The sequence below is a fragment of the Etheostoma spectabile genome, chromosome 4 (genome assembly GCF_008692095.1).
Source record: "Etheostoma spectabile isolate EspeVRDwgs_2016 chromosome 4, UIUC_Espe_1.0, whole genome shotgun sequence".
In the NCBI taxonomy this organism is placed as follows: domain Eukaryota; kingdom Metazoa; phylum Chordata; class Actinopteri; order Perciformes; family Percidae; genus Etheostoma; species Etheostoma spectabile.
This window is the reverse complement of record NC_045736.1, coordinates 27,650,935-27,678,554: the sequence shown is the minus strand read 5'-3', so window position 1 is coordinate 27,678,554 and position 27,620 is coordinate 27,650,935. Positions and strand designations below refer to the sequence as shown.

The window sequence follows — 27,620 nt, the reverse complement described above, 5'->3', positions numbered from 1 at the left end:
ACACACACACACACACACACACACACACACACGTACACACACACGCTTCTGGATAAACTTGTAAGTCACAAAATTTATTCCAAAAACAGCCCTTGTGATTTTGTGTGTTACATAAGAAGTTTAGCTCTGCTCCTCCCAGCCCACCATCCATCTACTCAACACTGTCTTCATCACCTCAGATCTTGAACTGTCACAGGAAAAAACAGGTGCCACCACTCTTACTCAATAGGCTTGTTGTGGCACGCCAATACCCTCAGCCCCTTCAACGGGTGATGACTCCCCCCACCTCTGCACGGTTCATGTTCACTTTACAGCTACCTCTTGGAAAGCCTTAAAAAGCTTCAGCAAAGTGAGTTTCCAGGGATCAGTGTCATCAACATAACAGCTCTCTTTCTAACTACAGAGTGTGCAGGGGATTCTCCTTTGATACTGTAGTTTATAGAAGTTAAATTATTTCAATCCTGCTCCGTGCAGCTTTTCAGTCTGATCAGTGCGTTTGTTATTGACGTCATTGGCTGCATTTTATACTTTGCTTGGATTGTTGCATGCACAGAGAACTTTAGAACACACACACTCATGTGCATTTCACTTTCATTTCAACCTCCTTTTCCTTGCTTCAAAGAGCAGATCTCTGTGGTTACCAGCTGGGCGGTGGCAGAGTACGCCACCGAAGACCCTCCAATATGCACAGAGATGGCTTTGTCTCTCACCAAGGTGTCAGGCAGGAAAGGCAGAATATGGATAAAGAGAGAGAGAGAGAGCTGGTGGTATAAACAGACCTTACATAACTGGCCCGTGTTGATGCCAGGAGCCGAGGTGGCAGCTGACAGGAAATAGAGGGATAAGTAGGAGCACAGAATGATCAGAAAGGAGGCCCCACTGTGCCACCATGTTGACTCTGTAGAATAGGAGAGTGAATTATGAGTCAACCTAACCCTGCTATGCTTAACAGGAGTGATCAGTAGAGCTCCCAGCAGGCTTAATGGCTCTGTAGTAGGACATGTACAGTAGAGGGAAAAGCCACCTCAGTGGGAAAAGCCACCTCAGTGGGAAAAGCTAGGGCTGTTTGGCTGATGGACCATTTTCTTTAAAGAATGACTGCAGTCATTGAGGATCCTTATGTTAGATCACTATCTTACATACTTAAATCCTGGCTTATCACATTCAGTGGAGATACTAAACTTTTTTCAGTCCATTACTGAGAAATGAAAACGTCTTTATACATAAAAACTATTTTTTACATAAAACAAAAGTACAAAAGTACAAATTGTACAAAAGTAACTTTTAAAAGGTTGCATGTAATAATAATGAAATACAACTGGGTTGATTGTGAATTAAACCTCTTAAAAGTGTACCAATTTTAAAGCCTTTCCACTTGTCTAGCCATTGATTTTTTTATATATATATTTTTAAATGGAGACAATTTATTTAATATCTTGAAGGTCACCTACCAAGATGTCTGCTGAGGGCAAAAAAAATAAAATGTTGTAATACAGTAAAATATTGTGATATTATTCAGCATAACAGCTTCATACGAATTGCTGTTTTTTGTTGAATTTTGAGTTGTTTGTCAATTTTTCTGTGTATGTGTATCTGTTTGGTCATTTCTGAAAAACTCAGTAAATATAATTTTCAAAAATAAAAGGAGCACCAGACAGAAGACAAAATAACTGAGCAGGCATTTGATGCCAACTTTTAGTATTTGACAGTTGTTGATACTCTGTGCTCTGTTTTGATTGGCACCAAAACATTTCATCCCCAGCCATAGTTTAATTCACTTTGCTGGCAGAGAACGGGGCAACAGTTGTTGCATGGTGTTTCTTTTGCCCATGGCATATATGACAGACATGTGTTGACAAAATGATTCCCTTCACATCAGTGAAGAAATTGGGTTTTATGGCCACAGTCATGAGGTCTATTTAATATGGTAATCTTGTAAAGCTGCTATCCTGGAGCTGTTGTGTCTGTTTGGAGAAGTCGGCCTGCTGACTCCTAATCTGATCACTATCAACGTATGACCCTATCTGGTCAACAACATGATGTTAACAGCTTGAAAAACAAGCCAGAAACTGTTGCATAAAAGAGAGGACAACAACTCTTTATCAACACAATTTTGTTAATGCATTAAGTGTTCTATCTCCCTTAGGACTTGCGTCAGGTGATTCTGCAGAGATTCTCACTGCAGAGGTTTCATATGTTGTTTCACTAAATGTTTTCCCCTCTTTCAGAAACTTATCTGAGTTGAGCTAAACCTGGAAAGAGTCTTATGTAACAGGCTTTCAAACTGCCCTAGAATCTATGTATGTGATAACTCTGCTTGGATCCCCCCCCTCCCTTCTCAATTTTCAGACCCGCCCTCCTCGTTCTCTCACCACACGTTCACTTCGTGCCGTTCTGGCACTGTAAAGTAGGACAGGGTTTTCCTCTCTCCCTTTTTTCCTCTCTCCTTTCTCCTCTCCCTCTCTCCACTGCTCGCCCTCTGTGGGCTGATGTAACAGTGTTTGAGCTGAGGCGCTGTGCACTGTAACCACTGAGCTGATTACAGGTCTTATGTAAGGAGGGATTGTGGAGAGGAAAGGGGCAGAGCATATCAGCCTGTTGAAGAAAAACAACAGCTCCATGCGTACAAGGCATTCAGACAAAACCTTTGTTTAGTTCAGCAGAACCTCACCTTGACTTCACAAGCATCGTGCTCATGCTGAATCAAACTTTTACTGCTGCACAGTTGAAAAACTTGTAAAAACATTTGTGGTCTTGTGCAATCCCACAAATGCACTTTTTATTGCACTGCAAGGGAGGCAAATTCAATGAACATGAGTCTACAGCTGCGTGTGTTAACCTCCTTGTGTTGTGTTAGCACGCCTTTGTGTGTTTGCACATGCACACTTGTAAAGTAGACGCATGTACAGTAGTGTGTCCTCAGCAGGGTGTGTAGCTGTGTCTATGTGTGTTCATGTATTTGAGTTTGGCTGCATGTAAATATCCCCAAATCTTGTCTTGTTTTTGCTGTTGCTCACAAGTGTTAACGCGCAGCATAGTCCTCAGGGTGCAAGAAACGTGTTACGTAGAAGGGGGCAGAGAGCAGATGGTTTGGAATCAGGTGTGCACAGTGAGGCCTTGCACCATGTCTTGCACATTGAGAGAGCTTATGTAACTGCTTCTCACAGAACCTCTGGCTGTCAGCACCGTAGAAACCCTCAGAGAGACAATGATAAGAAGTGGCGGTTACTTTAAAAAAAAAAGTGCCCTGACCATGAAAACCTTGTTCTCTGATCAGGGATAACTTTGAATGGAAACATTGCTGGTAACAAGTTGGTGTTGAAAGTCAACAACTGTGAATCAGCATTTTGACATAACATTAGGTTTAAAACAAGAAAAGGAAAACACAAGAGAACAGAAATTAGTGTGTAAACTCCTCCAATTGGAGCAGCTGACCAGTAAACGTTCTTTAAAACAGAAAAGTATAAGACAGAAAAAGGTGGAGTCCGTATAACATGCATTGTCCTCTTCTTTCTTATTTTTCTCCAGCGGTCATTCTACCAACGTTTAACTGGAGACAACAAGTCGGAAAAATTCTTTAAGGTGTTTTATGAGCGCATGAAGCTGGCCCAGCAGGAGATCAAAGCCACTGTGACAGTCAATACTAGTGACCTGGGCAGCAAGAAGAAGGATGAGGAGCCACCAGACAAAGACACGCCAGCACGCAAGAAAGGTGAAGGGTCAGGAGTTTAACTGGAAATATTAGATATGTATTCTTGATCAAACTAGCAAAATCAGCATCTGTTATCTTCTGTTTTCATGGCACTTAGTCTGTTTGAATAACCAGTCTCTAACTTTCCTATGTATTGAAACCAAAATTGCATAATTTATTAATTGTTGTGCATTCTGTAGTAATTCATTTTTGGAATGTATGACAGTATTAAGTGATAAAGCCTTGGTTTTCTTAAACTAAGACATGCATCTACTGTTAATGATTTTTGTATGAATCACTACATGATTACGTAACCAAATAAACATTCTTCATAACAGAGATCTTCAATAGGGGGTCTGGGGCCCCAAGGGGGTCATCAGAGTCACTGCAAGGAGGCCTCCAAATTAAAATGTCTTAACATGAATCCAACATATTATTAGCAAATAGAAATCCCCACTGATGATAGGCTTACTGGCCTATGGGTTAGATAGTCACTAAGGTAGCCATCCACAGATACAGTTAATCCTAAGGATTTAATATGTAACATTAAAAGATGATTTATAAAATCATGCCGACAAATATTGTTTTAATAGCTTAGTATTCTATGCACTAAAAAGGTTTGTATAAAGGCTTTAGGCCGCCCAACACATCTCTCTTTCAGTTAAAATGTCCTTGGTTTAAAAAACATTTAAGTATTGGATCTCCAATGGTCTGTTTTTAACCCTCCTATACTGTAAATATGGTTAGGCAAAGACATGCCGGTGGTGGCGATGGTGACTGAGGAGGTGAAGGAGCAGCTAGTGGAGGCCTCCGTTGTCACCAAGAAGGCCTTCACCACCTACCGCCGCGAGGTTGAAGCCGAAGAGCACCAAGCGGCCGCTGACGGCACTCCCGTCCCTACTGCTGATAAGAGCCAGGAGGAAGGCGAGATGAGCGTCATCATCACCATCATGCAGCCCATCTTGCGCCTCATGCAGCTGCTCTGTGAGAACCACAACAGAGATCTGCAGGTCAACGCTTACTCCAGTTTGTTGTTGCTTTTAGTTTTACCTAAACCTGCCGCCGCCTCTCTCATGACATGCCTGACCTGTGTTCTGAATGTCTATCACCACACTCGGTTATACAGAAACGAAACCATGTGGAAAATAGGCACCATTTGCAGAACTTCCTGATGCAGCTGTTTCCATATCTGGTATGTCTTGGTCTGGTTTCACTATGAGGAGTGTGTTGGTGTTTAGTAATGGCCAGCACCAGACAGAAGACTTCCTTCTTGCACTGATTCAGTTTTCACTCCAAAACAAGGCGGGCCTTTATTAAATGATAGTTGGCTCAATGCTGAATATCTCTGTCTCGTCCATCCTGACCCAACGTGGGTGAAAGATATTGATTTACTGCTAGCCATGCAGCACATATGATCCATTCAGTGAGAAGTTTCTGTTCCTTACAAAGACATGGAGTAATTGTCTGGCTGGTGAAAAGGCTGAACATTTTTCATATATAAAAAGAGAAAAGACATATGTTGGGGGAAAATGGTTTTATATTCCCTGAGTATAAGCTTAAAGGAGTGTTTCTAGTACAAACTGTCTCTTCAGACTGTGAGACCATGACTGATCAGCTTGCTTTAACTCTGTTGGACATTTGATCAACATCATGTCTCACAGTTTTTTTTATTTTATTCTATTTGTAATTTTAAGTGAGACACTGTCTTGATGACAAAGATACTGTATATCACACTGCCTAAATCTAGGGGATAACAAGGGTCCTGAGAACCAATCTTATGCCTAGTTAATGTATATTTTATCTCCATCTATCTCCAGAACTTTCTGCGTAACCAGAATAACAAGAACAACTATAATCTTGTGTGTGAGACACTTCAGTTCCTGGACTGTATCTGCGGCAGCACCACAGGCGGACTGGGGTTGCTGGGACTCTACATAAATGAGAAGAATGTAGGACTCATCAACCAGACTGTGGAGAGCTTGACTGAATATTGCCAAGGACCCTGTCATGAAAACCAGGTGATACATGTACACACAGAGCATGAGTATACAAGCGCACACTTATGATGTACTTTTACCAGTATTTTAGTCTGCAGTTTGTCTGTAATAACATATTCTTTTTGTTTCATTTAGATGTTCAAATGTGGTTTTCTTATCAACTATTTTACCATATTATCCTCATCTTACGCTGGAGTGAACTTTTAATTTTTAGTTTTCAGGCTGGTGATTTTGTTTGGGTAATACTGTAAATAAACCTGAGCATTTCCCTTTTCATGGCCAGCACTCTCAGCTGCCGCTGAGATAAACTTATGTAGTCTTTCTTCAACAGTATAACAACACAGCCAACTCTGGGCAATGTGCCTGTGTATTCTCTTTGGTATAAATAAACATTGCCTGGTCTTGTCACGTGATGGTGATGGCATCCTCTGTTCAAGCAGCCGTGGGGTCATTTTATGGGAAGTGTGAAAATGGCATGACTAAACAAGCAACTGGCTAAATGCAGTAACTGATTTCAGTTCCCTTTAACAGCACTAGAAGGGTGACTTGTTCATATCTACTGAGAGGAAAAAGACATATGCTGCAATTAAATGTTTGTGTGGGATTAATTGTCTTTGTTAATTATCCAAACCATTTGGCTGCCACGAGCCATGTATTAGATTTATTAATTAATTTGCAGTGTGGCACAAAATAAACTGCAACTTCTAAGTACAAAGCCAAGACTTGCCCAATGTCAAGGTTTCATTTCATTAGCACCTGACTGTGCCAGGGCTGTTGAGCCCGAGGTAATAGAAGGAAAAAGGCCTGTTTATTAAATATGTGAAATCAAAGATTTTGACCTCTACAATAATAGATTACACATTGTGTTTGTTATCTGATCATAACTAGCAACACTGGACAAGTGTAATTCTGTGTTGTTTAGGATCTCAACAAAACTCCAGCAACATCAGAAAACATTAAATATTATGTGTTTTATTTTTTTATATATATTTTTTAAATTTATTTATTGTTGAGTTTTAGCCTGTTTGCATCAAGGTCCCGTTTATACAAATTCTACTGTTTACCTTTTAATAATAATGTTGTTTCTGCTTACTGCTAACCTGTAGCTCTCCTGTTTCGGTCTATACTTTCAACTACGTTCATTTCATTTGTTCCTCAGAACTGCATTGCCACTCATGAATGCAATGGTATTGACATCATCATCGCTCTCATCCTCAATGACATTAATCCCCTTGGCAAGAAGAGGATGGATCTGGTGCTGGAACTCAAAGTGAGTGATTATTTATAAGAGGAGGATGGAAAACACTTCAAAAACACGTTGGCGTTATATAACAGGCATGCTAGAGTTTGTTTTGCTGCTGAATGGCATAGGTTTCTTATTCCTGAGAGCTCACATTCTCTGGAGATTTTCAATTCATTACAGAAATCACTGAAGAAAATCTCACAAACAGTGTTGATTTAAATAAGGTTTGCTAAAATACGTTATGACAGCACATTTTCATTAAGTACTCCATCATAGATTACTGTATATTCCAAGGACACATGGCAAAGTAAGGACTTGTACAGTTAGATTTCCTCTTTCATGATATACTCCCTGTGTACAGTTTGGAATGCTGATGATCAAACCAAAAAAATCCACCTGAGTTGATTTTGCTTGTCGTTGTCTGTACTCTCATCCTTTCATAGAATAATGCCTCAAAGCTTCTTCTTGCAATTATGGAGAGTCGCCATGACAGCGAGAACGCTGAGAGAATACTGTACAACATGAGGCCTAAAGAGCTGGTGCGTGGGACATCATGCATATCATCTTACAGTATTAGGTGGATGTTATGTGACAGTCTATATTCTTGCAGGTGGAGGTGATCAAAAAGGCCTACATGCAGGGTGAGATAGAGGTGGAGGAGCCACAGGACGGTGAAGATGGAGAGGAGGAGCACTCTGCATCTCCACGCAATGTTGGTCATAATATCTACATCTTGGCACATCAGGTAAGCCACCAACTGTCCATAAAATCAGCGTGGACACGGATACACCCATGTGAAAATGCTGTAGCACATGCACGGCCACATAATGTAGTTCATGACGTAGTCAATTAATTACTGTTACTTTACATCTATGTATTTCTTGGGCTGCTAAAGACCTATTACCCACCATTCTACACTGTCTTTTTGCTCAATAGCGCAGCATCTTCTTCAACCTGCTCAATAGCCTGTCTAATCAGTTTACAACATTATTTAGTAGTGACTTCAATTATAGTCATGCAACACCCTCTGTCAATACAATGCCCTAAGGCCTTGTGGTTGAGTGAAAAGAACAGTGGGTGTGTTCAAAGGAAGAATAAATTGTATGTACTGTACCTAGCTGTTAAGTACCAGCAATGTTGGCTCAGAAATATAGCACGTGCAAAGTTAACACCTGCATACTTTTAAGGAAAATATTTCTGATAACAGAAACAGTCTTTGTAATGAGTCATTGATCTGTTTGTCATTGTCACATGGTGTTGTCATTTCAGTTAGCTCGTCACAACAAGGAACTGCAGGCTATGTTGAAGCCAGGGGGGACATATGGAGAGGGTGATGAGGCCCTGGAATTTTATGCCAAACACACAGCTCAGATTGAGGTCAGTGATTAGGTCCATGTTCGATCTAAACCGTGCCATTTTGGAGCTCCTTCTGTCATTTTGTATTTGTATGTTTAACTGTAAAGATTTACTGAGAATTATTCCCAGATATCTCTTTTGTCTACCCACTTTCTGACATCTATAATAAGACATCTGTGTTGCTTCTGAGACTTAGGACATGTTTTGGCATCTCAATTGAATTGAGGCACTTGATGTATTTCTTGGCCTTGTGTACTTAGACAGAGTCATAGAGGTCAGCACAAATTGTTTCCTGTAGGCAAACATCCCCTGTCTTAAGAAAACAACACCTTTAATTTGTTTTGCAAAGTACAGTACAGTTTGTGACAATAACCAGTCAGACCACTTGAATGAGTAATTGACCTGTAAACACTTGGCTTTAAAGAACACAGTACAGGCTTACGACTTGTTTGCCTGCCACAGCGACTGATTGGTGGCTGCTTCTGTGGTTGTGTACAGATTGTACGGCTGGATCGTACCATGGAGCAGATAGTCTTCCCTGTGCCTAACATCTGCGAGTTCCTCACCCAAGAGTCCAAGCTGCGTGTCTACTACACCACAGAGCGGGATGAGCAAGGCAGTAAGATAAATGACTTCTTCCTGCGCTCTGAGGACCTCTTCAATGAGATGAATTGGCAGAAGAAGCTGCGAGGTACTCAAGAGGCTGCTGGTGACACGAACACGGTTCCCTGTGCGTCTTTTTCCTCAACTCCTTGTAACTTAGCTCCTGGTTTACTCACTGTCCTTTTGCATCCCTCCCGGCCCCTGAGGACTCCCCCTTAATAGCACACAGATGCTAAAGCCTCTTTCACATACACACGTTCTAAGCCAAAAAGGCCTCAGCCACCAATGAAAGCAATTTTTCGGATGTTACAATGGAGACGCCATTATTAAAAATGGTAGGGCAGGAAATTATTTTTCAATTTCTGTGTTGTCTAACATGTTGGCATCCAGTAAAGACCACACTCTAAAAACAGCCTCACATGCCTCTCCAGGTACTCCAAATAGAAGTAGAAAGTAGATCAAACCCTAATCTGTAATGGTCATACATATCTGCAAACAATCTCAACACATATTGTTTTTCTATACTACAAAAAAAAATTCACTCTAGTATTTGAACCCAGACAAATTGTAGGTTCCACATGTAAAAGGGGCTTTACTCTGTTGCCTCAACTCTGAAACCTGGAGAAATGGAAGTGGACTTATTTCAAGTATACAGTTACAATAATACAGTTAAAATAGGAATATAAGTTAATTAAGGGTAAATGTGTTTTATAAAGATGTGAGAGTGATGTAGTGAATGATAAACACAATAGTTGAGGTCAGTAAGCAAGATTCATAAAAATGTATTCACTTGGGGAATTGCATATGGTTCTTGTATTCTGTTTGTCCATCCATTTTGTAAGGAGATTACTGTGTCAGGTTCCTGTATTTAGTATTTCTAGAAACCGAAAAAAGGGGTGAATGCAAAAGGTGAAGAACAAAAAATCTTCTGGCAGGATTTAGTAGTACAGAGTATTAACCTTTACACCGACCCTCATTTTTAGTCTCATGCTGCTGCAAATAGGGATTTTAGAAATAAAACTGAACGATGGATTAACTGGTGATTAAGAACTCACAGTGTAGAATGTTGTGTTTTGTCTGGAGGGAAAAAGCTATAGATGGAGTGTGAAGCCTGCTGCCAGACTTTGATACATTTTTTTGTTGTTGGTATTCCTTCTTTATTATAAGCAAAATTAGGACCGTAAACAGGGACATGAAATATGGCAGTGAAATAGATATAACGTGATAAAGATCCTTGACTGGATTTACACTCAGGTTGTTGGGCTTTCATGTGGCCTTTTATTCAACTGAGCTAGCAGGATGCTCCACGAGTGTCCCATCTTAGTGGGATTATTGGGTCATCTACCTGCCAGTTTGAGGTCATGCTCGGTCCAACATTCTTCACTTCTAAAATGGGAGAAAAAACAAGGCAGGGTATTGGACACAGAATAGTTCTCAAATCAACAGGTGGGAGATCAGGAACAAGCCAAAATAGGAGAATCTCTGATTTCTTTTAGACAAGGAATTTCATAAGACATTCTTCATTTTAAACTAAGCATTTGTTTTTCACTAAATGCCATAGTGGTGCAAGCCTGAACACTATGTTGAGTTTCCTTTTTAGCAGGGCAGGTCCCTGTTGACCCCCGGGGTGATTCTGTCAGCTACTGCAGTGAAGTGACTAGTTTAGGACCATGTTGTATCCTGTCTCATGGTCAGGCCTGATGGAGGATGGTTTGTCTATAATGTGATAGCACATGACAACAACCACCTCTCTCCTATCTGAATGAATCCAAAGGACCTTGACCATATTGTTGCGCTGGTGCTAATCACTTGTCATAGTGACTTCTGTTGCTAAAAGTCCCCACCCGCAGTTCTTCTTTTCTAATGAACAGTCAGTGTGTGTGTGTGTGTGTGTGTGTCTGTGTGTCTGTGTTTCTGTGAGTGTGCAAATTGTGTAGTGTATATGAAATGTGCATGACAATTGGCTTTGTTTACTTAAATATCTTTAAGTTTTGCTTAATTTTACCCTTCAAAGAGAATCCTTTGTTAACAGATTTGGTGCTGATAATGGCACCACATAGATCCCTTCTAATTCTGTACCACTGATAACGTTTCACCCTAAATTCAATACATTTTTCAAATCACTGTAATTACTCCTCATTCAACTTTTGAGTGATTCACGTGTAGATTATAAATTGTGGTAAAAATGTTGCCGCTGAGATGATTTATTTCACGCCAAGCACAAAACAAATTCATCAACATGGGTATCTACATTACATAAGAAATCATACCCAACTTTCTTATCTTTGCCTACAATTAATTGGAAATTAATTAATAGGAGTCATTGTTTTGCTCCTCCTTGGTGTGAAACACTGATCAGTCATTGTGTGTTTTACTTTTACTGTAAAGGTTTTCAGTGAAATTCTTGGATATATTGTGCTTGGTGTATTGAACTGTTAATATAGAGATGTCAGCAATCTCACTGCAGTACAATGACCTGTATGAAATCCAATACCCTGCCCTCCAGCTCAGCCCATCCTGTACTGGTGCTCCAGGAACATGTCGTTCTGGAGCAGCATCTCCTTCAACCTGGCTGTCCTCATGAACCTGCTTGTTGCCTTCTTCTACCCGCTGGAGGGGGTCCGTGGAGGTCAGTCTGCTACATTCTTCCCTTTTTAAAATTTCTCTTTTCGTTTGCACTTCTTTAACATTTGGAGCAGTTTGTTGTGATCTTGTTTTTGTGTGTTCGTGCGCTAGGCATAACATAATGAGTGTTACTATTACAAATCAGTAAATGGGAGTGAGTGGCATAACCATTAAGGGCCCTATTTTGAACCCGGCGCAGCGCACCGCAAAGCCTGACGCAAGTGTCTTTGCTATTTTAAGACCGACGCAGTTGTTCCTGTCCTGCGCCCACGTTTAAAAAGCAAATGCACCTGCGCCCATCTTTGGGCCATGAGCGTGCTGGTCTTACAAGGAGGTGTGTTCAGATGAATTCTTATTGCTATCTTGCGGCAGCAGAAAGTGATCGCGCCATAGACCCAAAAAAACTGGTCTAAAGTCAGTAGCGAAGCATTTCATAGTTATTTTTAACAGCACAGCATGCACACACTATGCTTGTTACACACACACACACACACACACACACACACACACACACACACACACACACAAGGAAGCGCAGCAGCACACATGCATGCAAAAGATTAAAAATAATTACAAATTCGCCATCATAATAGCAATGCGCTAAGGTACAAATGCGCCTGGCTGTTAAAGGGAATGGGATAGGACATACTGATTGGTTTATTACATGTTACGTCCAAAACACATCTATGAATTAATGAAGACACTACAGTAAGTACAACACTTTTGAACCATGCACCCTTTTTTCTGCCGTCAAACTAGCAAAAGTGGATTTTGGACACGCCCTAAACACATCTGCACCAGACGCACATGCCGTGCGCTTAGATCGTTACAATAGGGCCAAACATGTGCAAGGCCACAGGTGGGGCAGGAGGCATATTGTACATATTGTGCTTTATCAGGAACCTGTATGGCAAAGATTAACGGAAATTGGGTCAAGGCTTGGACGTTAACGCCCTCAAGGTGCAGTTCCTTTCTGCAAGGTAAAAAACATTTGGTGATTTAGTGTGTTAATGAGGAAGTTGTAATTAACTATCCCAGGTCAGCTGTAAAGTTAGGGCCAATATGATCTCTCAGAGCATCTGTTTGCATTAGTTTGAAAGCTTCTTTTTAACTTTTGGGTTTCTAAAACAAATATTTTAGAATTTTTTTGACAAAAACAATTTCCACAGTCAATTTCTCCTCTGTCCGTGTCTGAAACTGACAATTAACCTGAAATGGGCTGGCCATTTTTCAGATTTAAGCCTAAAGGGTAACTCCACCTATTTTACAAATCAAAGTCTGTTTACAGGTTTTGGGGAGTTGTACCGCATATGAGAGAAAAGTTTTATTAGGCATTTTATTCGTAAATCTGATAAAGCGATGTCATGTGAGTCAGCGTCAGACTACAAACTTAAAATGAAACAAATCTGTGGTGTGGAGTTGGACAGAAGTGAGCTTACTAGACCTCTGTAGCCTGTTTCTCATTTCTGCTTGAGGCAAGTGGCTAAGGCAATATTATCTGCTACTAACATACCCCAAAATACACTAACACACCCTAATCTCTGACCGAACTGCGGCTGAGTTGCATTTTAGATAATGTAGGTGTGAGGTTTTGCCAAAGAAGAATAATGTGTAGTATAAAAAAATCTTGAATCAATCAGTGGTGTATGCATTCAATGCCAAATCTATGTGATACTCCTTTAAGGACACCTTGCTCTGACAACAACTTCTAATCTGCTGTAAACCAGCTTTAAAAAAAAAAACAACAACCTGAAAATCCATCATCATCATGAACAACACAAGCTTTTCAATCTACAGAAGATGGAGTGCAGCCATGAGAACATTTGATTTCCCCATGACACGTGGCACCTTGAATAACCTGATGAAGCATTTGCAACCATACAGAACATGTATTTATAGCAGTTGGCATGTGACATCACGTCATGTATCTTAGATGCATTATTAGTGTTAAGTGTGCACAGGAATTTACAGAACACTTTGTGCTCTCGTGTCTGTGGTTTGGGTGTAGCCTTACACCTCCCAAAGTGAGTTTCACCACACGTGGAAAACAAAATCATGGCAGATAGTTTTAATATTGAACTGCTGTGCCATTTACCTTTTTTGAGCTTGACCAACACACGCTCTAACATGTTATCAAATGTATAGCCTTATTCTCTGGTCTCAGTTTGAATAATCTTCTGGTATTACGGTGTGTTTCTGTGTGTTTTTGTGTACAGACTTGCGTTAATACTGTGGTCTCCCGGTAAGGCAAGAAACTCTAGCAGGAAACTAAATACCATGCTACTGACTGTGGAGTATACTATACCACTGAAAGTGACACCTACCTGATAAGAGGTAGATTTACATACAGCAAAAAGTCAGACGTCTTCCATTACTCTAATTTAATCCACAACATTTAATACTATAATTGATCTGTTAATCTGTGTCAAAGCTGCTATAAATCATTTCACAGTTTTAAACTTAAATGTTCTTAATAGATCAGAGTTGTTTGCCTGTTGTATTGGTGCAGGAGAAGGATAGGTCAGTGACATAATCATACTAATAGGCTTTAAATTAACTTTTTGGTCACCAGCCAATGTGGCTGGTAGATTTTGTAGTAGAAAGTAACCAGCCAATCAGACTTTCCACTAGCACTAACATTTTTCCAGGGAAAATTAAGATTATACAAGAGATTATGAGTGCCACTAAATACATTTAAGCATCCATGCTTCTTTAAATTGTTTTATTTGGGTTGATGGCATATATATTTCCTCCTCTTTTATCTTCATGGTCCCCTGTTTCTGCCGCCTTCCTCTTTGGATCTTCTGGTTTCTTAACTCCCGAAAAATATCTCAACTCCTTTGGTTTGTTTCGCGTCGTTCTGTTCGTCTTCTCCATTTCAGCTTAGCTCATAATTGATACCACATACACTAGGCACGTAGCCAACAGTTGTATGAAACAACACAACATAATGTTCATGGGAAATATAGGATTTGTGGTAGTAGCAGTGTTGCCAGATAAAGATTACGTTTCCAAGCCAAACAAACAAATTTCTTGGAAGAAAACACTGACTTGTCGTTTCTGCAGCCTGCTGATTCAGACGCAGTGTTATTTGCTTCATTCATCACCAGTCAAATTGGCAATTAACTTTATAATGTTACCCTCAAAAGCAAATTTTTCTCCCCATTTGGCGGGTGTCAGTTTAAAGAAGTGGCCACCACTGAGAGACAACACCAGAATTCTAATATCCTCAAGAACAGCCTTTTGTTTGGACAATAGAAAACAAACTAAGGAGGAAAAAAAGGGAAAACAAAGTCTGGAGTGCTCAGAAGTTCAAAAGAAATGATTAAGGTGCTCTTTGGAAAGGGAACAAAAACTTCAAGAAAAAAAAAATGTCCAAGGCACTCGTGAATTTATTTTTATTTAGATAAAGTATTTCATATTGAAATCTTACATAATACATTGATACCTCACATAAGACTCTCACCAGTTATGAAAGAGGACTTGGCTTGAGCATAGGGGCAATGCCAAACCATCTCCAGTGAAGAAGGAACTCTCTGCTGAGTTCAATGACACCTCACACAAGGATTAAACGGTTCAAATGTTATAAATCATAAGGGCTGGCTCAGTTCCACAAGTAGACCACACATTCTACTTTTCATGTAAATCAGAAGATTTTTTTCATATAAGGCTGGTTTCCGGTTGCCAGCACTATGACCAAATGTCAGTATTGGCCTTTATATGTCCTCAGGCCTGGACTCTTGTTGATTGTGGGAAATTTCAAGCAGATATGACAAAATACACTGTTGCTAAATGGTCAAAATGGCCGCCACACCACGCCCACACTATATGACTAAAAGTTTTTCTTTTAATAACTTTTCATCTTTAAGATGTTGAGATGGTACAGACCAAATTTGAAGTCCATCGGTTGAAATTTCCAGAAGGGGTTAGTTAAAGTATAGCACCTTGACTTTTAGGTCTACTTCCTGTTGCCACTAGAGGGCGCTATGACTTTGATTCAATATTGGTGTGTAAATGTCCTCAGGGTCGGACTCTTGAATCCTGAAAAGTTTCAAGCCAATTGGACAATGTACACTCAAATTACAACCACTTCCTGTTTTGATGGCGAAATGGCCACCCCATTACGGCCATGCCCTATGATGAAAAGTTTTTCTTTTCATCTTTAACGTCTTAAGATGGCACAGACCAAAATTGAAGTTGATCGAATTACATTTCTAGGAGGAGTTTGTTCAAGTACGACGTGGAAATGGCCAAAATCTCACTAATTTGGAACTTTCTATTCAAAATGGCGGACTTCCTGTTGGGTTTAGGGTATGGCTCCAATGAGCGTTTTTGTACGTCTTCACATGCTACATATGGTTACCAAGTTAAGTTAGTCTACGTTAAAAATTCTGCAGGGGATTCAATTTATTTAATTTTGTATGGGGGGGCTTGCGAGCCATATTTGTGTGTCTATTCCCGAAACCCTTAAGATACGTATATTTTCACCAGACTTGATGCGATTGGCAATTTTGGGGAGTTTTTGAATATGTTAAGCCACTCAAAAATGCGATTAATTTGCCGGATAAAGAATAATAATAATTCCTTCAGTTTCAATAGGGCCTTCGCCGCTGTCGGCGCTCGGGCCCTAATTAGCTATTTTACCATAAATTACAGAATCCAAAGGTAATTTAGTTCCTTTGTTGGATCTACATATTTGACCTTGTTGCCATATTAACACCTGATCAGTCAGGCTCTGTCATGTGGCCTAAATGTCCTCATTTAGGTTGGGAAAATCCGGAAAAGTCTGGTGTTGCATCACTAATTAGGTGCTGGATTACTTTAGAAGGGTTATGTATTATGTATTATTTCTACGTGCAGTTTCAGTTTTCTGTTTGTTTTGCTGTCTCTTTATTTCTTTATTTTTTTCTCAGTTCCCCTTGAGGGCAGTATTTGTGGGGATGTGAAAAGCCGCAGCCATTAAGGCCTGCATTGTTCCACTACCGAGTAGCAGAGAGAAGATGCACATTGTGATTCGCATAAACTTTCAATTGTTCTGTCTGGGGTCAAACGGCGAGGTCCCTTTTGTTTGAACTTCCTCACAGTGGTTTAGAAGAGAAAAAAAAACAGAGGTTGTTAGCTTAGCTCTAGAAACCTCATGTGGTTTTCAGTGTCAAAAGTCTTTGGGAAGCTTAACAGTTCATTCCTGGACACACCAATGCTGGGTCCAAACTGAAACCATTTAATGTGAAAATAAAAAGCTCAGTCACTGTTAAGTTGCTCAATAGTGAATATTTAATTTCTACACACACATACTCATACTGTGTCCAGGATGCATGTCTCCTAATAAAAGGCAAGCAAACTGCTTGTAAAAGTTGAATCAACCAAACTACTCCAGTGAAGTATGTCTGTAAAGGTTCTCAGTCATCCAGGTCATGGTAGTTCTCTGATAAGCAAAGGAAACTGAATTTGCTAGGCTGATCTCCGGCATGTCTCTGCTGTCGTCGTCTTTCTTGATATTTCCATAACATGTAAAGCTCCCCAGACAGCATGTAACATGGTCAATACAAGCGGACATGAAAGAACAATTAATACTTGCTAAATTGAACCAATGAACTCCTTTTTTTTTTTTTTTTTTTTTTTTTTTTTTTTGTGTTTTGTTTCCTGTTAACAACCTCTGCTGTTGCTTTTTTTGTTTGCTCCAAACCAGTTGATGGAAACACACCTAGCATTTCTTTTTTGTGACATAAACTAAAATTAAATTTGCTTGACAACTGAATGGAAAACAGGTGGTTTGATTAAAGAGAAGCTATGATTGGGACCTTTTCCCAGTGGCCAGTAGTGCTGATGTACTCTAAAGAAACATCTTGAATAACTCCTTTTGTATACCTTTTGGAGGTAAATGTTGATGTTCAAGTTAGGTGGATGTATTTAGTTGGGTAGTCTCACTTTGCCAGACCTTCCTCCACAGCTCTGCTTTATTGGCATTTCTTTAAACCAATCACAATTGTCTTGGCCGGCAATGGTGCCTCTGCAAAATAGCCTCTGGAAAGAACTTGTTTTGGTGGAACTTGTGTAGGTTCAAAAGCTGTTTTAGTCATGCAACAGAAGACTCGGATAGGACAGATATTCCAGCTAGCTGTCTGGGTTTACCCTGCCAAGATCTGAGGAGCAGTTAACCATAGTCTTCATAAATCCACCGGAGTTTAAAATTCCAACACAAAGAAAGTGGAAAGAAACAGACTTCTGGCCGTAAAGAGGGGCGTTCTGCGGAATTTTGGGTGAGATCAGAGCAATCCTGGTGGAATCCAATCCAAGTGGAATGTAGTGGATGTCGAATAGTAGTTGGGTAACCCTTGACCAGTAGCAGACAAAGTGTCAGCCTCCACCCTGTGACAGGCTCTGCTTGAATGTGACCGTGCAAGTAGACACTGGAGCTATAGCACACTTTCCAACAATAAGGGAAACTTAGAAATGCAAATTAAAATCTAAATTTTCATCATGTAGCAAACATCAGACTGAATGTAGAATTTACTGGAGTAAACGTGGTGTAGTGAAACGGCTAGTCTCTCTCTATCTTCGTACAGCTGCAGAGTAAGCAAGTGAGAGAGATTAATGGTCAACCTAGAGAGAGCAGTTTGGATGTCACACACCTAAAGTCTAAGACCAAGTCTAAGCACCCAGGCAGCATGTTACGATGCAGTGCCCAGGACCATCTCGATGAATTTAGCTGGAGCCAGGTGTATTTTTAGCCAACCGGGGGTTATGTAACAAGTACCTGTCATGTGATCTGTACACAGAGAGGTGTGAAGAGGCCTCAGCAGAGACGTTCAGAGTAGCGTTACTTGTGTCTCAGTGAAAAGAAAACCTTTTTAACTTGGTAAATGCATTTAGGTGTTAAAAGGGAACATATGATAAAAACAACTCACCTTTTCAGTGCTTGTGCACATATATTTGGGTATCTGGAGTGCCTACCAACCCACAAACTGTGAAATAAGACAGCCCAGTCAGTTTGTGGGCTGCCTAGATCAGAAAACATGGGATTCAACAATCCATACAAATTTGGCTCCACTTTCTTTGTCACATGCCCACTTATTAGAATATACCACTCACCATACTTTTACTGCAAAAAACGATTGGTTTAACGCTGTTGAAATTAAAGTTGGATTTCAGATAAACCCGTGTAGTAGTTTTTCTTTAGATTTCTAGAGTAGATTTCTTTCCATACATTTTTTAAGTTGTTTTTAAGTGGTTTGTAAAATTGTAGATGAGTGTCTCACCACTGAGTAACTGAATTGGCCTCTTGTTGACTTGATAAAAAGAGAACAATACACTTACTTCACTAAGAATAGTTGGCTACACAATTAATGATTGAATGGAAAGAGTCTCACCTCTTACTAATGTGACCTCCTTCATCGTCAGGTACCCTGGAGCCCCATCTGTCTGCCCTGCTGTGGATGGCCATGCTGGTTTCTCTGGCTATTGTCATAATCTTGCCTCAGCCTCATGGTATCCGGGCTCTCATTGCTTCAACCATCCTGCGCCTGATCTTCTCTGTAGGCCTCGAGCCCACATTGCTCCTGCTGGGGGGTTTCAATGTAAGTGTGTATCAGTGTGTTCAGAAAGTAGTTAGCATTTGTACAGAATTCAAGTGCAGTATTACAATTAGATATGCTTTATTGCTCGGTAGATGGTTGACTAAAAATTGGCAACCGGCGCAGTCCCATGCCAAACATTAACTAAACAATAACATTATTGATACAGGACTTGTGTGTGCACAGTGCAGTAACAAGGCAACTCAAGCATTCAGCCAGATGTCACGTTCAGGTGGACACACTGGTTTAACAGTTGAGGTAGCATTACTGCTGCTAATAGAAATGTCACGCATCGCTGTTGGGTGTTGATGCAGGAGGTTTTACAAGGTCAACCACATCCACTTTATTTTTAGTGGTCTGAACCATAAGCAAAATCCTACCCAAACATATTATTCGTGATATGTGAACCTTCCCTTCTCAGTTTGAACATTCTGTGCACATCATAACATGGCTTCTTTTTTTACATGTAATCTCTGTGTTCCCCATTGTTTTCCAGTTATGTAATAAGGTCATCTTCCTTACGAGCTTCGTTGGGAACCGTGGAACCTTTACACGTGGCTACATAGCCATGATCATGGATGTAGAGTTCCTGTACCACCTGCTCTACCTGATTATCTGTAGCCTGGGGGTCTTCGTTCATGTCTTCTTTTACAGCCTGCTAGTACGTGAGCGCACACACAATACATAATCTTACCATTTCTAACCATATATTCATATGTACCAATTTAGACACACTTTCCTAGTGGTATACAAACAATGCATTGTCCAACTTGTCCTGATTAGAAATAAAGACAGCATAGTGTACACATTTTCATTGTAGAAAACAGAGAAACATCAGATAAAAAAGGTGGTTTAGATGCTATTTGATTGGTCATAAAGGTTCACATATTCTCTGCCAACATCATTTAACCAGAAGATGTTGGCAAGGAGATTTGAATAAAGGCAATGATACAAACAAACAATGTGTTCCCAGTTTTTCTCTGAATCCTTTCTCTTTCAGCTCTTTGATCTGGTTTACCGAGAAGAGACCTTGCTGAACGTAATAAAGAGTGTGACCCGCAATGGGCGCTCCATTGTTCTGACAGCTGTGCTGGCTCTTATCCTTGTCTACCTCTTCTCCATTGTGGGCTATATCTTCTTCAAAGACGATTTCATTTTGGCTGTTGACAGGATACCCAACAAAACACTAGGTATGTTGAAATGCAGATTTGTTGTCATTCCTTTAGCGGGCTGATCATAAAGTACTTGTCCTACCTGACCCGGACACCTGACACAAACACACACACTGGTTGCGTGTGAATGCAAAAGGTTTCTGTCCAGTTTAATGTACATGCATTTCCTTTTATGACCATACCTATCTTGTTTTTAGCATCATCAATAAGTGCATATGAAGGATTTCAACATTAATTTGCATTGGGAAAAAATAATTGTACAAATTGTAAATACAAATTTTACAGTTGCATAATGTTTTGTTTTGTTTTCCAAATTAAAAGAACAGGGAGCCAGTATGGTGGGAGAGTTCTTCTCTGGTGGAGTGTGCCAAAAAGAGAATGGGGAGAACTGTTCGGCAGATGCCATGATGGATGGTAGGTTAACAAAAATTAAAGGATACTGTGTGTGTGTGTGTGTGTGTGTGTGTGTGTGTGTGTGTGTGTGTGTGTGTGTGTGTGTGTGTTTGGTGTTGGTGTGTGGGTGTGTGTGGTGTGTGTGTGTGTGTTGTGTGGTGTGGTGTGTGTGGTGTGTGTGTGTGTGGTGTGGGTTGTGTGTGTGTTGTTGTTGTGTGTTGTGTGTGTGTGTGTGTGTTGTGTGGTGTTGAGACTGGGCGTCCAAGGATCAAAGGTTCTTTTAGGTTTGAATCCACGTGTTTGTGCATGCATGTCTCTCAAGAGATTCCCAAGTTTGTGACTGTGTCCTTATGTCTGTTTGTCTATGCATGTAAGGGCAAGCTTGTATGAGTATGTGAAGGGTTTTATGTCCTCGCAGACGACTGACTCAGCCAGAGGAGATTTGTCCCACTGAGCTGAAAGTCTGGGTAGACGGGTGGTCATGGGATTAAACCCTGTTGGGCCATTGGGATATTTCAGTGAGCTGGGTCAAACACCAGGAGTTTAGGCTCATTGTGAGTCTCAGGAGACAGGGGCCCAGGGTTGAAATGTCAGGGATTAACTAGCACCAGGTACAAGCAGGTCACTGGGTCACCAAGTGGTGACGCAGATCTGCTCACATCAAACAACAAGTTCTTGCAAACCTACTGGACTTGATAGGAAAAGCCTCCAATCAAAGATGAGTAAATGCACTAGAGCTGCACGATATGAGAAAAATATGCAATTATGTTGTTGAATATTGCAATAATGATATTACTTGCGATAAATAAACATATTAACATGTGCTCAGTTCTGTATTTATGCTGCTTTCAGTATTCTGCTAAAATACAGCAAATTGCTTGTTGAATCTTAAAAAAAACAAGAAAAATATAATTTTCAACATTTTATTGAACAAATTGAACATTTAAATAAAGAATGACAGTTACGTTTTTAAGTGCAGTTTTCTACTGATACTCTCTTTCAACTAACTAACTAAAAAATCTCTGAGTGTCTTTTCGCGATATTTAGCAGCCTTTTGCGATATGTTTAAGTTAATATCACGATAAAACAACTGTAAAAAAAAAGACAGGTTGTGCAGTCCTAACATACACCACCTTAAAATTGATCAGCCAACCATGTTGAATCCTCACACTGGCGTGACTTCTTAGCTTCAAAACCACAAAAAAAGTCACCAGGATACCTTAATTAGATAGCCTGGTGACTTTTTTGTAGATAGTTGAGAACATTCCCAGACTTGTTAAGTCCTCCTTGACAACCCCCCCCCCCCTTCAATTCGAGCATGTGAGGGTTCAAATGCATATATAGTGTTGATTGTATATTGGATCTAAAGTCCTAATGGCCTCTAATATTTATGGATTTGTGGTTAAAGGCATGGTTGACTAGTTGTAGCAATGCAGCTGATGGAGCAGACAATGCTTTGCATTCAGCCTAAACCAGAAATGACGATCTGACCATATTGGTTGTGTCTCTATAGCTTCCCTTACCATCCAGCCGTCAGCGGTGGTGATCGAGGACAAGGAGCGGTCATGTGACTCCCTGCTCATGTGCATTGTCACAGTATTAAGTCACGGCCTGAGGAGTGGAGGAGGTGTTGGGGACGTCCTGCGGAAGCCATCCAAAGAGGTACAAAGTACCAAAACACAAACAACGAGTTTAGATTAAGAGTTTTTAAAAACTCTATCACTATACTTTTATTCTTTCCCTTTCAGCCTTGAAATTTCTGTCCACAAGTTATTAGTTTATAATGAACTTGGATATCTTACCACTCGGTAACAAAATTCAATAACATCACATGCCGTATAACACACACACAAAGTAATTGAAGTTGAATTAAATTAAAGTGGATAGAGAAAACTTGACATTAGATCTTTAATAGTAAACCTTTTAATGAGGATTTTGTTTTCTATGAACAATAACAAAAAGGATTGTACATAACATGTTTGAACCAATAAGCAAAAAGTTGGTTGGCTAATTTTATAGCCAAAAGTAATGTGCTTTGTAAGAAGGGCAGTGAAGGCTAATAAGGCTCATGTCATGTCAAAAAAACATGAATGATATTTATCCATTATGTACACTTTCTAACATCTGCAGCTTGACCCATAGAACGAGGGCATGACTAGCATGAATCTTGCTTATGTTAACCTCAGTTAGCTTATCATGCATGTATGTTCTCTGTACTGTTTTCAGTTGTTAGGTTGTGTTTGATACACAACGATGGCTCATGCATAGTACTCTGTATGCAAAGACGGCATTATGAGTCACACCAGTGACAGCAGTGAAATGTGATATAAATAGGCTCCATATTTCCGTAAACCTACCTTGACATATGATTTATTTTAGCAATTAAACTCATTTCACTGATTGAATGTAAGATTTACTAACTGTAGAATCGTTTCTAAGATTCTGTTCTCAGTTTTAAATATTACTCAACAGATCAGTGTCTACATAAATCACAGGCATTCACTGTAAGCTAAATTCTTAAACACATATCACTAATAAATGAATATGACTAATATTACCTGTGGGTGTCCATCTCCTCAACAAAAAATTACATCAACATCTAAATCTTTTTTTATAATGCCAGTTGGTGATTTAACTTTTTTTTTTTTATGAATACGGTCAACATGCAGCCTTGTTGGCATATCTGCAAATGAGTTAAATCCATTTTGTTCAAAGGCCTAATGAGATAATAATTATTGTAAGGGGTTGTTAGTCAAATTCAACTTTGTGACCATTAGGAAACGCAAACTTGTAAACCTACTTTTGTAAATATTTGAGGAATCGTTCAATGGGATGGTGATTCAAGCTCTCTGCAACCTACTGTACATTGAATTTATAAACTAGGCCCACTGTGACCATGGCATTCCCTGTGTGACACCAGCTGATATTGCTTGTTCTTACAAGTTCTCTCCTCTTTGGCTTCCACAGGAGCCCCTTTTTGCAGCCAGGGTTATCTACGACATGCTCTTCTTCTTCATGGTTATCATTATTGTCCTCAACCTCATCTTTGGTGTCATCATCGACACATTTGCTGACCTGAGGAGTGAGAAGCAAAAAAAAGAGGAAATCCTGAAGACAACATGTTTTATTTGCGGTGAGGAGACGAATGAAGATGCATTTTCAATGTTGTTCTGAATGGTGATATTATGAAATTTAAAAAGTAAAAAAAGTAAGATAATTTAATTGTTGTCTTAGGTCTTTTTTTTTACCATTTAAAGGCATTCTGTCTACTCGGCAGTCATAGACACACACTATTGTTCGTCAAACATGGAGAATGTGACTCAAGACCTTTGAGACACCTTTCCTGTCTTTTTCCCAGCATCACTGTATACTGTCGTACTCCCTTCTTAGAATAAATAAGGCGTAAATGCCTTGCAGTTCCATTTGAGTCGAAGCTGCAAGCGAAAACACTGCTGTTAGCATTAATCGTGCAATACAATCAGCAGGTGTGAATGCTGCGCTTTGCAGATGACGACGAAATCAAAACAAATCAAACCAATGGTCTGCTCTGAGCTTGCTCTTGTATGAGCGTGCGATTGCCGTGTTGCAGCTTCACATCAGGCCTCCGTGCAAAATGGGGGCTGTTTTTTCTGAGTAGTATAAACAATGAAACGCCTCCTCTTCCCAGAATGAATGGTTAGTCATGGCAGGTGCTGCTGTGGAGGAGTGTTTCTTCCTGTTGCCATATGGGTCTTGACCATGTTAGACTGTACACTCACTCAGACACTGGCTTCATCCATCACTAAACAGTCACTTCTGAACAATCATTGGTCAGTTCTGGTCATTTTTACTGCTTTGTGTTGGGCAACAGTATTAAGAGTAATTTGTCATTTGCAAATGCAATGCAAGAATGTAAATGGATTACAGAGATATGGTGTGACAAAATAAAAATACATGTACATTTTTAGCAGATCTCAGCTGACCTGTTTTGTCTGGCCATTGCCTTGTGACCCCATTTCCTCTTGTTTTTTTCAGTTAGTCATTCTCATTTAGGTCACAAGAATGATTATGTCATGTTTCCACACAAAGTATATTTCTTCACTCTTCCAAAGAAATGAGGTGTGTGTGTGTGTGTGTGTGTGTGTGTGTGTGTGTGTGTGTGTGTGTGTGTGTGTGTTGTGTGTGTGTGTGTGTGTGTGTGTGTGTGTGTGTGTGTGTGTGTGTGTCCTTAATTTTTAGGTTTGGAGAGGGACAAGTTTGACAATAAGACGGTTACCTTTGAAGAACACATCAAAGTTGAGCACAACATGTGGCATTACTTGTTCTTCATCGTCCTGGTGAAGGTGAAGGATTCCACAGAGTACACTGGCCCTGAGAGCTACGTAGCCGAAATGATCAGGGTAAGGATGTTGTCATGCACATACATTTTGTTGTTTAACTGTTTAAAAATCCTAACTATAATGAAAACTTTCCAATATGATAGGTACACTGAGAGAGGGTCACATTCAGAATACTTACTTTGAATCAATTCTCAATTCCTTTTCAACTCCTTTCAATAATAAAGTTATGTCCCCATTTGTTTGCTACTGCTGGTAACAATTCATGTGCTTTAGAGACTACACATGTAGAAGTACCGTGCAACACTGTATCCGCTACCGTTGTGGTCTTTACTGAGATTGACCTTCACACCAAAACAAAAACATGCACAGTTGGTGCTTTGACTCCAGCGATTAGGTTTATAGGGGTTTGGACAGTGTTGACTACTGCAGCCTTTTTGTTTCTCTGCACCAGCAATGGGCAGTGTTTTTTCATTTTTTTTCCCTCATCTATCCCAGAGTCCCAGGACTGCATTTTGTAATCCCTTCCTCCGTGACCTTGAATGCTTCCAAAGTATTAACGCATCAGTCAGCTTTGTGAATGGAGAATTAACATTCAGACAGTCTGCCATCGGCATAAAATGTGTTAATCCCCTGAAGCAGCAAGGCCTTGCTTAAATTATTAAAAACACAGGTCTTACACTGCACGTAACCTCAACCCAGGACATAGCTTCATGGTCCTCACTCCTTTAAATAAAAAATAAAAACAGTTATTGAACTGTAAAAAAAAAAAGTACAACAACGTTTCTCTTTATATTTTCTTTTTTTAATATTATGATTTACACACACCGGCGCCTTAATTTGGTACACCTGTTCAACTGCTTGTTATTTACATGGGGATGTTGTGGAAGGGGAGATTTGCATCATTGATGTGTATCCAACAAATCTGCAGCAACCGCGTGATGCTATCATGTCAGTTAGGACCAAAATATCTAAAGGAATGTTTCCAGCACTTTGTCCAACCCAGTTCTATTAAGATGTAACTAATAAAGTGAATAGAGTGGTTATAGGTTGCGATATTTTTTATACGTTTTGTTTGTAGTTTATTTTTTACCCGTGCTAATACCAAAACAAAAATAGTTTTAAAAAAGAATTATTTTTTTTTAAAGGTTATTTTTTGGGCTTTTCAGCCTTTTTTTGACAGGACGGTTAGGTAAGAAAGGGGAGAGAAAGGGGGAAGACATGCAGGAAATCGTCACTGGTCTGACTTGAATCATGGACATCTGTATCAAGGCATAAACCTCAAAGTATATGTTCGGCTGCTCTACACAATGAGCCAACCTGGCCACAAAACAATGCAATTTAAACTGAAAATATTCAAAATGAAATCCCAAACTGTTGTGAGTTCTAGCAAATGTTATATTATCATGAGATGACATTACAAATACGAAACAGCAACACACACGTCAAATCCGGCTTTTTGTGTCACAATTGATTCAACCAGGCAAACTCTGGAATTTTATATTCGAAAAACAAAATTGATTGTTTTGATTATTGCATCATACTCCTAGACTGTGAGCAATTAGAGAGCTTTTTTTAACTGCCAGAGGAAAACCCCTTCTTCTGAAGTGGTTGCTTCCCTGACGCACTTGTGCTGCTGTCAGTTTCTGACACAGTTTCTCATTAGATACCATTTAACACACTCCGCTGCCTTTTGCCTTGATCTGCTACACTCAGTCTTGTGAGGAACCACCTGATTTGGGATTAACCCCATCCTCTCTTGCATTAACCTTCCACCCCACTGAGCCAAAATTAGTTTGTTAATCTTCCATCCTGACCAGCAAGTTTAAAGGGCAGGCAGAGCAGAAAATACACACATTGTGCAAAAGACCACAATGACTCATCAGCTGACCCAGTCTCAGATTCACATGCAGGTGTTTGATGCAGGACCTCCATGTTTTATTGTCTGAGTTGTATACAAAGATTTTTAATTCTAAGATTTTTATATTTTTTATTTGATGGTAATATCAAAGATACAGACAGGACATGTATAGATAAAGAGAGAGGGAGGGAGGGACAAGTTGCAACAGGTATTTATTTTAATTTGTAAATATTCAAATACACAATGCATGCAAAAATACAAAGCACAATGTCTAAATAATTAAATTTAGGTTTGCAGACGTATTCTTATCTTGCTGTCTTATCAAGACACATTTCTAACACATATTTCTAATCTGATTAAGCAAGGCAGCTTTATTTGTATAGCACATTTCAGCAGCAGGGCAATTAAAAGTGCTTTACACAAAAACAGTTAAAAAATAAAAACAGATAAAACACATGAATAAATCGTTAAAAAATAAATAAAAACAGATAAAACACAAGAACAAAAGTTACAGTGCAGTATAATAAATTAAACATTAAAGAATTGAACAACCATTTAAAGAAAGGCAACAGCAAAAAGAAAGGTCTTCAACCTTGATTTAAAAGAACTGATAGTGAGAACTCAAGCAGCAGCGTTCTGAATCAGCTGCAGCTGTCTGATTGATAGACACCATTACAGTAGTCAAGTCTACTGAAGATATAAGCATGGACAAGTTTTTCCAAATGCTGCTGAGACATAAGTCCTTTAACCCTTGGTATATTCTTAAGGTGATAATAGGCTGACTTTGTA

The 27,620-nt window shown here is 39.7% G+C and overlaps 1 protein-coding gene across 23 annotated transcripts in view; it reads left to right on the top strand.

Moving 5' to 3' along the window:
* The window catches only part of itpr1b (inositol 1,4,5-trisphosphate receptor, type 1b), an 88,221-nt gene that overhangs the window by 52,563 nt on the left and 8,038 nt on the right, over positions 1 to 27,620 (top strand). For 16 of the 23 annotated variants that reach the window (XM_032512603.1, XM_032512600.1, XM_032512597.1 and 13 more), the window contains 16 exons: positions 3,529 to 3,712; positions 4,439 to 4,701; positions 5,509 to 5,709; positions 6,848 to 6,958; positions 7,375 to 7,470; positions 7,542 to 7,676; positions 8,201 to 8,308; positions 8,786 to 9,017; positions 11,397 to 11,519; positions 18,917 to 19,092; positions 19,586 to 19,750; positions 20,090 to 20,279; positions 20,583 to 20,675; positions 22,168 to 22,316; positions 23,622 to 23,787; positions 24,873 to 25,033. In XM_032512603.1, coding sequence (XP_032368494.1) covers positions 3,529 to 3,712; positions 4,439 to 4,701; positions 5,509 to 5,709; positions 6,848 to 6,958; positions 7,375 to 7,470; positions 7,542 to 7,676; positions 8,201 to 8,308; positions 8,786 to 9,017; positions 11,397 to 11,519; positions 18,917 to 19,092; positions 19,586 to 19,750; positions 20,090 to 20,279; positions 20,583 to 20,675; positions 22,168 to 22,316; positions 23,622 to 23,787; positions 24,873 to 25,033 — 2,553 coding nt within the window. The remainder of the gene's footprint in view (positions 1 to 3,528; positions 3,713 to 4,438; positions 4,702 to 5,508; positions 5,710 to 6,847; positions 6,959 to 7,374; positions 7,471 to 7,541; positions 7,677 to 8,200; positions 8,309 to 8,785; positions 9,018 to 11,396; positions 11,520 to 18,916; positions 19,093 to 19,585; positions 19,751 to 20,089; positions 20,280 to 20,582; positions 20,676 to 22,167; positions 22,317 to 23,621; positions 23,788 to 24,872; positions 25,034 to 27,620) is intronic. The other 7 variants (XM_032512606.1, XM_032512608.1, XM_032512605.1 and 4 more) reach the window with 1 other exon arrangement.